Source organism: Nannobrachium achirus, assembly GCF_963921795.1.
Source record: "Nannobrachium achirus genome assembly, chromosome: 15".
NCBI classification, from domain to species: domain Eukaryota; kingdom Metazoa; phylum Chordata; class Actinopteri; order Myctophiformes; family Myctophidae; genus Nannobrachium; species Nannobrachium achirus.
In genome coordinates, this window is record NC_137822.1 from 19,778,587 (window position 1) to 19,790,863 (window position 12,277).

The window sequence follows — 12,277 nt, forward strand, 5'->3', positions numbered from 1 at the left end:
TTCCTATACCTCCCCCCCTTCTCTCTCTGTCCCCCCCTCTCTCTCTGTCCTCTTGGCTGGCTACTCCCAGCATGATCAAGTAGCTAAGCTAAGTGATGAACGGATCACTACACCCAAAAAACGAAAAGCACCCCCACCTCCTCTTAGTCCACTGCAGGTAAATGCATGTCTGTCTGTCTGTCTGTCTGTCTGTCTGTCTGTCTGTCTGCTTGCCTCTGTATGCACCGAGCACATCTGTATGTCCACAGTATATCTCTAGTGTGGACTTGCTTTACCTGGATTTGTGTTTTCTGTGTGTGGGTTTGTGTGGGGTTATTTTGGAAGACATTGGTGAATATAACAGTAAGGCCATGACATACACGGATATATTTTACAAAAAAGAAATGTACACAAAAACAGATTAAAACACAAAGAACGCAGCTGTCATCATGCTGTCCACATGTCAGCATGTCTATTGACAGCCTGTCGACATCTGCATTCTCACAGTGACAGGCAGCACACTCAGCCCGGGCTGTATATTATAATTATACAATGTGAGAACATCAACTCTAAGCAGCATGTTGAAATAAAGTTAGAGTTTAAATTGCTCATTTAGTCAGCTGGTGCATTTTTTTCCCCACTCTTTTGTTGTGTTAATACCATCTGACTAGAGGAGGTATTAATGTGGCTGCAACTTCCGGAATGTCTTAAAAACATGGCACCGGCTGACAAAATGAAATCTTTATTTCAACACACTACTTAGATTTTCTTCCATGCTTGAGAGACCGGTATGGGACCTTTACTTTTTGGATAGGATGTTCACAAAAGGTAAGAAGTGTTCGGGAACGGTGGAGCCTTCTCGGAATCGTACGATTGTGAATGACATTTGTGAGGAACCGCATCTCTGAGCTTCATAGCGGAGGGAGAGGTTCCGGAAGGAGCTAAATAAAATCTTGCCTATAATGACAGGGTGAAAGTGGTTTAATAGTCTGTGACAACGGTCAGTTTTCCTCCACATTCAGGCTTGTGTTTGACAAACAGTATTATCAACTGAAAGTGATCAACTTTGTATTTTATTCAATCCTTTTTTATAGAATTCTGGACTGTCGTCTCCATCATACATCATCCCCACTGGAACCCCAGTGTCTAGCAAAAGTAATACCCCTAAGTCATTCACCTACAAGGTAATGTACCAAAAAACAGTCAGAAATGGTTTAGCCTAGCAATTCCCAACCTTTGGGCCCCGAGGATTTTGCAAGTCCTCCAAATAATTGTCAAAATGATATCAATATTAAAAGGTTATATTTTAATACTATGTAACTTTTTTTTTTTACCTTGAAAAGGGAGTTTATATTGTGACACCAATAAGTAGGAACTCCAAGATGAAACACAACTGATTGATTGACAGTTATTAAAATAACTATTCTCTAAAAATGCATATGGCAGCCGAATGTGGCCTGATCCAGAAATGGTTGGGAACCGCTGATCCTTATCCATGTTCTTCCTGGCCAATCTTGTACAAAGTTCCCACGGTAATAGGAAATCTTTTCTTAATCCACTTATTTTATTCTTTGGCTTAAAAATAATAATAATTAGATGATCTACTTGCTCAAAATGCATTACCTTGGAAAAAATACATTCTGAAAGAAATTGACAAAATGTTGAACCTGAATGAATGTCACAATTGTGACATGCCCAAAATAGTGACACCAGGGTTAATGCAGTTAGCATTAGTATGAATTTAAACATAATAATGAATGTTTAGCCAACACTACCTGGGAGCTTAACTCTTGACATTCCTCTGTCACCCCATTGCTCTTCTCTTCCTTTCATCTCTTATTTTGTTTTCTGTTTTTCCCTCTCTCTCTCTCCTCCCATAATTCCTCTCCTGGCCCCCCCTGACCCCTTCCTCCCATTCCCCTCCCCTCGCTCCTCTCCCAGGAGGAGGAGGTCGGAGGAACGGCACTGAGAGAGGAGGTGTTGAAGCTGCAGGAGGAGAAAAGCATGTTGCTGGAGACCATTGAAGACTTGAAGCACATAGTGGAGCAGACTGCCGGGACCAGCCCAGAGCAGGATGCACAGGTGAACGGCCACAAATGCCTTTACAGTATTTTGTCGTTGTCACGTGGAAACCTTGTATGTCCAAAACCTTTAGAGAACGGTGTAAACAGCCGTTCTACAAACACACAACGCCTCACGGTGCGAGGCGTTGTGTGCTTGTAGGTCGGCTGTTTACACTACTTTTGTGCGACCGCCTTGTATGATGAAGCAGGGCTTTCCCTTACGAAAAAACGTACACATTTGACACTTGGAGATACAAGGTTTCTGCCCGACAGTGACTATTTACATTTGCTGTGTGCCGCACCGAGAATAGCCGATTTTACAAGTTCACAAGGAGGTGCTATGAGCTTGTAGATCAGCTGTTCTCCACGCGACAGCGCCGTATGGCAGAGCATAAATTAAGCTTAACACTAGAGTTGTGTTTGTGTTTGCTGACTCTGAGCTAGGCTGGAGACTGACTAACTGACTGATCCTGTTAACCTGTTTACATAATGGTTCATTTTGCACTTCAAGTGAAAGGTAGAAAAGACTCTTTTGATTAATCATTGTCAAACAATGTGATATGTTTGATGGTCCATTCATTTGGGGCCCATTTGAATTGGGGTCAGTTACTATAATGTGGTAGAGTAGAGACGTTGACCTGTTTAGGACAATGGACACGCAGCACTGTAAAAAAAAAATGCATTTAGATCATGTTAGTAGTGTCTAAGTGAGATCTTGATGCGGAAAAACGTGTGAATATTGTTGAAAACATTCCGTTTCAGAGCAGGCACCGTGTCACAGACTTTGTTTAAACAGGGCAGATTAGGACAATGACAATTTTGGTTCCCCTCCCGGCATCATATTTTCTTTCGTATTCCATGTATTTATTTGTATTCAACCTTTATGTAAACAGCTAATCTCATTGAGACTTGAGGTCTCTTTGTCCGTGCCATCTTTATGTTCACCAAAGGTTTACCAGCGCTTTGTTGAAGGGCTTCAAAACTGACTGCTATACCTTGGAAACAGACAACTCTTTACTGCTGAACGTATTCACCCTACATTCTTGAAGGAGGTCTTACCTACCCTTAGACATGTTGGAACCCGTTTTGTTGTTTCCCTAGGTCCTGATCGTTGCTTTCATGCCTGTGTGTTTACGTGTGTCTGCATTTTATGTCTCTTTGTGTGTGTGTGTGTGTGTGTGTGTGTGTGTGTGTGTGTGTGTGTGTGTGTGTGTGTGTGTGTGTGTGTGTGTGTGTGTGTGTGTGTGTGCGTGTTGTATATAGACTGAGCACAGTGGTTCAGCAGCCTCTGCTCTGGTTTCTGTTCTTCAAGCCAAAATTGCTGCTCTCACCTTGGAAAACCAGCAGCTTGCCGTCATACTGAAGGTGAGACTCTTCCTCTGTGTGTTCCAAGGAGCGCTTCTCCCATTTTCATCCTTGTTTCATGCAATTGGTCCTCACTAATGATAGTGATAAGTAAATGTGACCACGATTTACAATATTGTCGCCATAATCAAAATATGCCTAATACTCTTACATTGCCACTTTTATCAACCACTTGAACCCCTGCATCCATATTCTGGGGCACACATTTTGCCAAGAAATATTTTGTTTTTTGGCCAAGAGATTTGGTTGAGTATATGTCAAGTATGTTTGCAGGTGTGTTTTACCAATTGTAGAGGGTTTACGTGGATCAAAGGTGAATTGATCCCAGTGTATGACAGAGGATAATTTCACAATATATAAAAAGCGTTTGATGAATTTTGCGGTGGTTGTTCGATACGACTTCTACAGAAATCCACACACCTGATTATTTATATTCCAGTCTTTAATTGATGGCTGTGGTTTAGTACAGAGGTTCTCAAAGTGTGGTCCTTGAGGGTGTTCCAAATGGACCCTTAAATTGCACTGTTACACTGTAACTTTGAGAGGAACCAGAACCTGTGGTTCCATTTGTATGACTTATTGGTAACACTGTGATGGAACTACATAAACTAGTCTACCATCATACAAGTGATTTTTCCCCCCATCACCCATGCAGAAACGTCCGTCCCTCCAGGGAAGTGATGACCTGAAAGAGGACAGCAGGCCTAACAGCATGGCCTCCAACTCCTCCTTCCACTCCACTCAGGATGATTTTGATTCGCTACCACACGTCCCTCCCACTAGCCAAACTCCTCTTCCTACTAAGCAGGCCGAAGAGGAGGTGTCCAGGGTTTCAGGAAGTGTGTCTCTAAGACAGGAAGACGGAGACGAGGAAGAGGAGAGCGGAGGAGCACAGGATGCTAGCAAAGAAGAGATTGGGCTTTTAAGACAGGCCCTGGAGAGTGTCCAGACCAAACTGCTGGAGAGCCGAAAAGAGAACCGCTCTCTGCAGGCCCAGCTGAAGCCTGGCGTCGTGTCTGAGAGAGGTCGAGAGAGAGAAGAGGAGGAGAGCGGGAGAGAAAGAAGGCGAGAGGAAGAGTTGCTTGAGAGTCTAGCAGAGCTTCAGGCTAAGCTGACAGAGACCCAGGAAAGGTACCACCAAGCCGTGGAGGAGGTGCAGGAGCTGAGGACTCAGATCGGGAGGAGAGGGAGCGACGGCGCAGAGAAACCGCAGGCTCCAAAACGCAGGTCCTCTCTGGAACGGGAAGTGAAACAGCTGAAGGCTCAACTCGTCCAATCGGGGTCTGAGCAGGAGCAGGCGGCTCAACGAATCAAGTGGCTAGAAGAGGGGCTCAGGAGGGCCGAGGAGGAACGAGGCACTGTGAAAGGAAAGGAGCAGGAAAGGAAGGCTGCACAAATAGAGGAACTGTACAAGGAGGCACAGGAGGAGATCAGGATGCTCCAGGTAACATTTGTCTCAGTGGAGGTGCTTGCAGACAGTGAGCGGTGCTTGCAGACAGTGAGCGGCTACTCCTGGTTCCATTGCCCAGTAGTAATGTTTTACTGTAGGCCAGGGTTCCCCAATTAGTTTTCCCCAAGGGCCGAATTATGTCTAGGGTACCAAGCCGAGGGCCACAACATTGCAGGGGGTGACGGTGGCGTTACCGCTACTCCAGCAACAGTTCAGATATCTTCGTTATCGGGTGAAAATCTTGTATGTCCAAAACCGTTCGTTTTGCATTCATCATTTTAAAAATTATTTAAACTAGTGAAAACAGCAGATCTACAAGCACACAACGCCTTGCGGTGCGAGGCGTTCACTACTTTTCACTACTTTTGTGCTACGGCCTTGTATGATTTGCGAAAGAACGTACAAATTTGGAGATACGAGATTTCCACACGACAACGACGATATACTTGTGTTGTTGCTGCTCTTATATACAAACAAGCTGTTCATTGGCCCATACCAGAATCTAACTTTGAACCTGCTTCATTCCCAAACAGTGAAGGTGTTGTATAATTCAGGCTACTTGGTTAACACTGGATTTCCCCCTGTTATATTATTTGCAGAGCTGTTTAATGAGCTAGAAAATGTGAACAATCTTTAACCATTGTCATTTGATCTATGCTGAGCGTTGTGTTTGGCTATTTTGCTGCGCCACACTGGCGGGTATAAATCAATCATATACTGTAGGAATAGGCTGTTTTTAACGTTTTTGCCTATAATGATATGCCCAAATTAGGGCATGACAAGTTGAAAGTGCTTAATTTTGGCTGCGACAGCAAATAGTCATTCGCAAGTTCCATGAGTGGCAGCTGCTCTCTCCCGCTGCCACCTGCCATGTTGGCAAAGTTGCAAGCCAAGGAGATCGCAGTAGTAACTGCCTGCTCTCTGCAAGCACATTTTTACATCCATTACATCAGTGTTTCTCAAACGTTCAAATTTCATGGTCTCCCCTTAACTGCATACAAACGGGTTCATTTGGTTCCATTTTGTACGCTGTCAGAGTTACAGACCTGTATGGGTCAATTTAGACCCCCCTAACACATCTGCTCTGTCTTTACCGCTGTCCCTCGTCCAGGAGGCTCTGCGGGGTACGATAACGGTGGAGAGAGCAGCCAAGGACTTTGAGGAGATGAAGGCCGAGATGAACGAGCAGATCGCTGGGCTGCAGCGCCGGCTGCTGGAGCTCTCGCACTCCTACAGCGACACCAAGAAGCAGCTGACGGAGGCGAGCCGCGCCGGGAGCTGTGCATCAACCCCCTCTCCCACCTCCCCCTGCTCGCCCTCCTCCTCTCCTTCCTCGGAGCAACAGCAGCTCCAGGTTTTGAAGAGCAGGGTGGAGGAGCTACAGACGCAGCTCGGCGACGCGGAGAAGAGGAACGCGGACTCCCGGCAGGAGATCGCCCTCCTGAGGCAGGAGGCGGAAGCGCAGACGCGAGACTCCGTTGCCCTCGGCGATCACACGCAGGTGGTGTCTTCACTAGGCAGCGCCATCAAAGAGCTGGAGAGCCAATCGGAAGGCCTGAAACAGCAGCTGTCCCAGAAGACATTGCAGGTGGATGCTCTGCAGAAGAGGTAGGTCAAACTTTTTTGTTTGGCACTGCATTGATTGTGACCGCAGGTCACAGTTAACTATGAAAACCGGCACATCTTTCCGTATGTCTGTCAGTCGAATAACTGAGTAAGCATGTTTGGGCTCTCACAGCATATCTCCATATACAGTACATGGATCTCCATATATGGGTACCAGGGGTCTACATATAACATGTAACTGGTCCAATATACATCACTGGCCACTACATCACTAGCTCTACTGTATATACTGTACTTAGTTTTAGAGGAGAAATGTGGGAATTCTGAATGACCAGAAGAGGGATCTTATGTAGGGATGCAACTCTCGATTATTCAATTAATTATTAAATAATAATAAATAATCAAGCACTTTTTAAAAAATTAATGAATCGACTTATGAATTTATTAATCAGATTAATAGTTGCAGCCCTTTCATATCACATGGATTTATGTAAATTAACAGCACTTTATAATCAAGTAAATCGATTTGTTTTATTAATTGTTGGACCACTACCTGTATTTGTGAAGATGTGAGGAGTGGCGTCTTGACAGATGAGAGTTGAGGGTAATGTGGACATGGGTTGGGAAGTGGGATCTGTCTGTAAAGAATGTGAACTTTACCGTTTATTTCTCTTGGTGATTCTTGCGGGTCCATTCGGTTCCATTTGTACACACTCAGAGTTATGGGGATCCTTGAAATGAAAAAGTAATTGTGCCTCGTGCTTGTGCTTGTTTCACAATAAGGCTGACGGCGGAGAAGGATGCCACCCCGGACCATTCGGTCTCCCGTGCGGAGCACGACTCTATGAGACAGGGCCTGGAGGGTGAGGCGAACCGTCTGACGCAGCTCCTCCAGGGGGCCCTCAGGAAGCAGGATGAGATGGCTCTGGAGGCTGCAGCCGCGTGGCAGGAGGTGACTAGCTGAAGGAAATGTGAAAATAAATAAAGGAAAAGGGGCACATTATTGAAGTGTTAATGTACTGTTATCACAGGAGCATGGTGGATATTATACCGTAGCCAACAGCTCACAACACGCTGCAACGCTACACGTTGTTAGCTTGTAGATCGGCTATTTTTTGGCAAAGACATTTGATAGAGAGTGAAGAAAGACTGTATCAAGTACGTATATTATAAGAGGGTTTAAGTGTTACCGGATATGCAGCTCAGCAAATAAAAGTTGAATTGATCCCAGTGCATGACGGAGGACGATATCACAATAAATTAAATCTCCACGATACGATCATCATGAGTGTTTTTTTATCACGATAAATGGTAATATCGCTTAACACCCCAGCCCTAGTTCTTACGTCTTCATGTTCTCTGGTCCACCAGGTGCGTGAGAGTCGTGCGGAGCGCGAGGCCCTGCAGGAGCTGGCCATGTCCAGGGAGAAGGAGAACCAGAGCCTGAGCTCCCGGCTGGCCGAGGCCCTGGACGGTGTCTCTCAGCTCAAACAGCTGGTGGAGAACCACGTCAGCTCAGAGAGGGAGAAGAACAAAAGGGTAGGTGATCGGGGGTCATCAGGGGCGTCACAAGGGGGGGGGAAATTGGGACCGAGTTACTAGGGCGCAAGGTGGAGGGGCCTTAATTATTTTATATTTAGCTATTGAAAAATAGCAGATATATATGGATATATGTATGAATATATGTATTTTTTAAGCGAACATTTGTAACTCAAATTTTGCTTCTGGGGGATCCCTGGAACTAAATATGTTGATGGTAATGGTCATTTAGGGCTAGTGTTTGTCTACTATGTGTACATTTTACTATCCAATCACACCCACTATGCAATTAAATAGTCTCCCATGTACTGGTATTCTTAAGCATCGGCCGTCATCGAAAACAACTCGTCAAAACAGTGTCTTTTATCTGGGTTTATTTACTGTTGCCAGTCACACAAACAACACACTCACACCAACTAAACACTGTAAAGTATATAGACAGGTTATTAACCTAGGAAACAAAAACAGATACACAGTGATTACTACCACGCAATACTAACTACACGATGAGTATTGTAAATATATAAATAGGGTTTGTTTGTCGCACAAAGTGCGCTCATAGTTCCCTCCGTTATCTTACCGTCAGTCGCTCGCGATGCTCAAGATGAAATGAGCTGTAAACGCACTGCGTAGTTCACGTCTCTATCGCGCATGCGCAGCAGACTATATATAATTAAAACATAACGGTAAAACTCAAAATACCCCACTATAATGCACAGAAAAATATAGAAGCCCCCCAAATACTTCAAAGACGTTTTATAAATAGCAAACTACACGCCATCTAACCGAAATCTAAGCTCGTTACATAATGCACTAATTAAACCGTCCACTAGGGGACACCGAACACACATGAATGCACATTATAGTCCAATGTGGATTAAACTAAGCATACAGGTACATGCATGCACATTTCTGATATTGCAACAGAATGAATCTGTCACTATGGTCATGGCAAAAATTTAATTTAGACAAAAATTTCCACCACAACTTGTATAATGAATAACAGTGTTTATTTGTATAGCATCTTTCAGGGTTCCCATGGTCATGAAATTCCTGGAAATATTTTGAAATAAAAAAAACGAATATTTTTTTTTTGATTATTTGTATTATTGATTGATTATTATTGATTATAACAACAACATTGGTAATGGTAAAATGTTGGATGCCACTCATCTGCTTCATTGATATCTGCACTAATATTGATAATAAATAACAAAATTGAAACCATCTTACAAAGAGTCCACATTTCCCATGTTCCATCCCTCTCAGATTGATGACCTATCACGGGAGGTGGGCAAGTTGAAGGACGCTTTAAACAGCCTATCACAGCTGTCCTACAGTTCCTCTACCGCCGCCAAACGGCAGCAGCAGAGCCAGCAGATGGAGACGTTGCAGCAACAAATCAAACAGCTGCAGTACCAGCTGGCGGTACGATTCTTCACTTCTCATATCAATGCTGTCAAAACCTTTTATGTCCCAAACCGTTGCTTTTTGATTATCCCTCAAAAATAGTGAAAGTAGCCGATCTGCATAGTGAGCTTGTAGAACAGCTAGTATCACTTCTTGTGTGCGAGACTCTTGTATGATGAAGTAAGGGCTATTGATTTATGAAAAAAACATAAAAAGTAGAGATATAGAGCGAATTGTTACTGTCTGACCGAACGATATTATAGGCTTATACCTTCTACACCTCTCTACAAAATCCTTGTGATGCCTTGCAAAATCCTTGTGATGCCTTGTATTTTGATCATCTATTTTCTGTATTTGTCATGCAAAAATGGGAATATTCACATTTCTGACTAATTAATATTTTATTGCACTTCTGCTTGCTGAACAACTTATCAACAGAAATATTTAGATATGTGCCACCGTCTTGCAGTGAGGTATAATTAATCTTTACTGGTGTTTGAAAACATACTTTTGTCATATGGAGACCAAAATAACATATTTCTATTCCCAATGTGTTTGTCCAGGAGTCCAAGAAGCAACACCATGAGATCGTATCAGTCTACAGGATGCACTTGCTCTATGCCGTTCAGGTACTTTCTACTAGTTAAGCTGGCAGAGAAGAAGTGATTTCAAGAGAAGTTACTTCTTTCCTAAAATGACACAGACGCTTTCCCAGTCTTAATCCCTTGTTGGGTAGATCAGTAATTCCCAAACGTTTAAGGTCGAGTCCCAAAAGAGAAATTAGACGTTTGCCAGGGACTCAAAATAGTGAAAACTGCAGATCTACAAGCTCACAATGTGTCGCTTCGAGCTGCGTTGTGAGCTTGTAGATCAGCTATTTTCACTACTTGTTAAACATTTGTTTTCTAATTAATGACATTTCTTTGAAAAATAATTGCTTTTAAAAAAAGTTATGTTTTAGCTTTTAGGGAATATTCTTTGATTTCTTTTTAAATAATAATAATTAAAAACAAAATGTAGGAAATCCAAAATTAAGGGACCCATAAAAATGTGTACGCGACCCGACCCAGTGTTTGGGAAACGGTGAGGTAGATCAATGTGATTGTTTTATGGAACATCAGTGTGAAGGTCCTCTGTTCTGTGTGCTCCAGGGGCAGATGGATGAGGACGTGCAGAAGGCCTTGAAGCAGATCCTGATGATGTGCAAGATGCCAAGTCCAGCCAAGGAGTCCTGCTGAGATATGCCTTTCAATCATACCCAGTCAGTCCTACCGCGGAAGATAGACGATTTACAAGCCCACGCTTGTATTTACACTCTGTCATACAACTACGTATAAATCAGGCCATACACAGGTTACACTTAGTCACACGACTAAGTATAAGTAAATCAGGCTATACGATGGGCCCTGTCTTCCAAAAACAAGTAAACTGCTGCTCTCAGCTGCTATAGCATCTCTTTTCCATTCACATAAAAGGCAAATTCATACGTTATACTTTATACAGCACAAAAGCGGTGTAGGCCTATTTTCAACAGATGATGCCTTTGAACAACAGTGCAAATGGGTCCTAATCCAGCCGTTTGTTTGTCTGCCGCTACGATGAAGATGACTGCCAGCCGATCTCAGCCGTCTCTGAAAAGGTACCTGCAGTGGCTGATTGGAAGTGGGGAATGGATTTAAAAACGAGTGGCCATCCTGTGAGGCGCGAGCACATAGTTTTAGTTTTCAGTCTTTCTGAGGTCATAAGGTTCCTCGCTAACTAGACTTGTTATAGTATGATCAAGTTATTCATTACTGACATTGACATTACACTACATACTGTATGTACCGCATCACTAAGTCATATGAGCATGGAAATGCATGCGTGTGTGTTTACCAGGGTTATTATAGTTAATAAACCTAAGACTAAAACTAAAAGGGAAAAAACATTAACCGAAACGACAATAAAAACGAAAGAAAACCGCCCAAACAAAATTAAAAACTAAAGGTAGCAATGTAATACTAACTCAAAGTAACTCAAATTAACTGAAGCTAAATATAAATAAGCATGTAAAAGAGTCTTTGTTTTTGTTTTTCCATCATCATCTGCTTTCATGCTTTCGTCCTACCATGATTCTATAAAACCTGAAAAATATCTAAAACTAAGCAAAATGTGTCAATTCATATGACTCTTAACTACTTGTAAACAAATAAAAACAAACACCAAACTGAAAATATAAATTAAAACTAATAAATATTTCAAAACTATAGTGACTCTGGGGTTATGCACAAAATGTCAGACACACAAGCAAACATGGACACCATCAGATAAGTGAAAAAGGTTTTGTTTGTTTCTGTTACAAAATCAGTTTTGAGCAATGACAGAACGTTGCTGCTGTTAATCGTATCGATCCCTATCAATCAACAGTGTTAGTTTTATTTTACTTGTCAAAAGTTGCGTTGTTGTCCGTGTCTTCTTGATACACTAAATTATTTGTCACTTGATAACAATACATGTGACATGTACTCAGAAATCAAATCACAGAAATGCTGTGTTTTTTGGGGGCTGCACTTCAGATGAAGAAATATGTATGATGCTGTTTCTATCAATATTTTCCTATCAGCACAAAGCATTTATACAAAATGTATTTTATTGAAATGAATAACCGTGACCTTTTTTCCAAGTTACTGTACTTTTTAGAAGAGAAAAAGGAAGAGGTTTGATAGCTGTACTTTTGATGGCCTTGTTTTGTGGATTCTTTTTTGTATGAATTAATACGATGTTTTTCTTCAACTACATATATTAATGCACTATGATGTCTAGTGTCACCTGAATGTGTTTAGTTGTTTTTGCCCTCACGGTCTCTTATATTCGCTTTTATAGTTTGGCGGTTGAATATGATTGATTTAACATATTGAAAAAACAT

The 12,277-nt window shown here is 42.4% G+C and overlaps 1 protein-coding gene across 2 annotated transcripts in view; it reads left to right on the plus strand.

Moving 5' to 3' along the window:
• rai14 (retinoic acid induced 14) overlaps positions 1 to 12,008 on the plus strand; it is a 69,501-nt gene extending 57,493 nt beyond the window's left edge. Inside the window, exons 11-21 of one of the 2 annotated variants that reach the window (XM_080742957.1) lie at positions 71 to 157; positions 1,074 to 1,163; positions 1,921 to 2,061; positions 3,306 to 3,407; positions 4,063 to 4,851; positions 5,969 to 6,465; positions 7,207 to 7,375; positions 7,795 to 7,962; positions 9,232 to 9,390; positions 9,936 to 10,001; positions 10,524 to 12,008. In XM_080742957.1, the coding sequence (XP_080599083.1) occupies positions 71 to 157; positions 1,074 to 1,163; positions 1,921 to 2,061; positions 3,306 to 3,407; positions 4,063 to 4,851; positions 5,969 to 6,465; positions 7,207 to 7,375; positions 7,795 to 7,962; positions 9,232 to 9,390; positions 9,936 to 10,001; positions 10,524 to 10,610 (2,355 nt within the window). In that variant the 3' untranslated portion in view covers positions 10,611 to 12,008. The remainder of the gene's footprint in view (positions 1 to 70; positions 158 to 1,073; positions 1,164 to 1,920; positions 2,062 to 3,305; positions 3,408 to 4,062; positions 4,852 to 5,968; positions 6,466 to 7,206; positions 7,376 to 7,794; positions 7,963 to 9,231; positions 9,391 to 9,935; positions 10,002 to 10,523) is intronic. The other variant, XM_080742958.1, reaches the window with a different exon arrangement.
• The last annotated feature ends 269 nt before the right edge of the window (positions 12,009 to 12,277 follow it).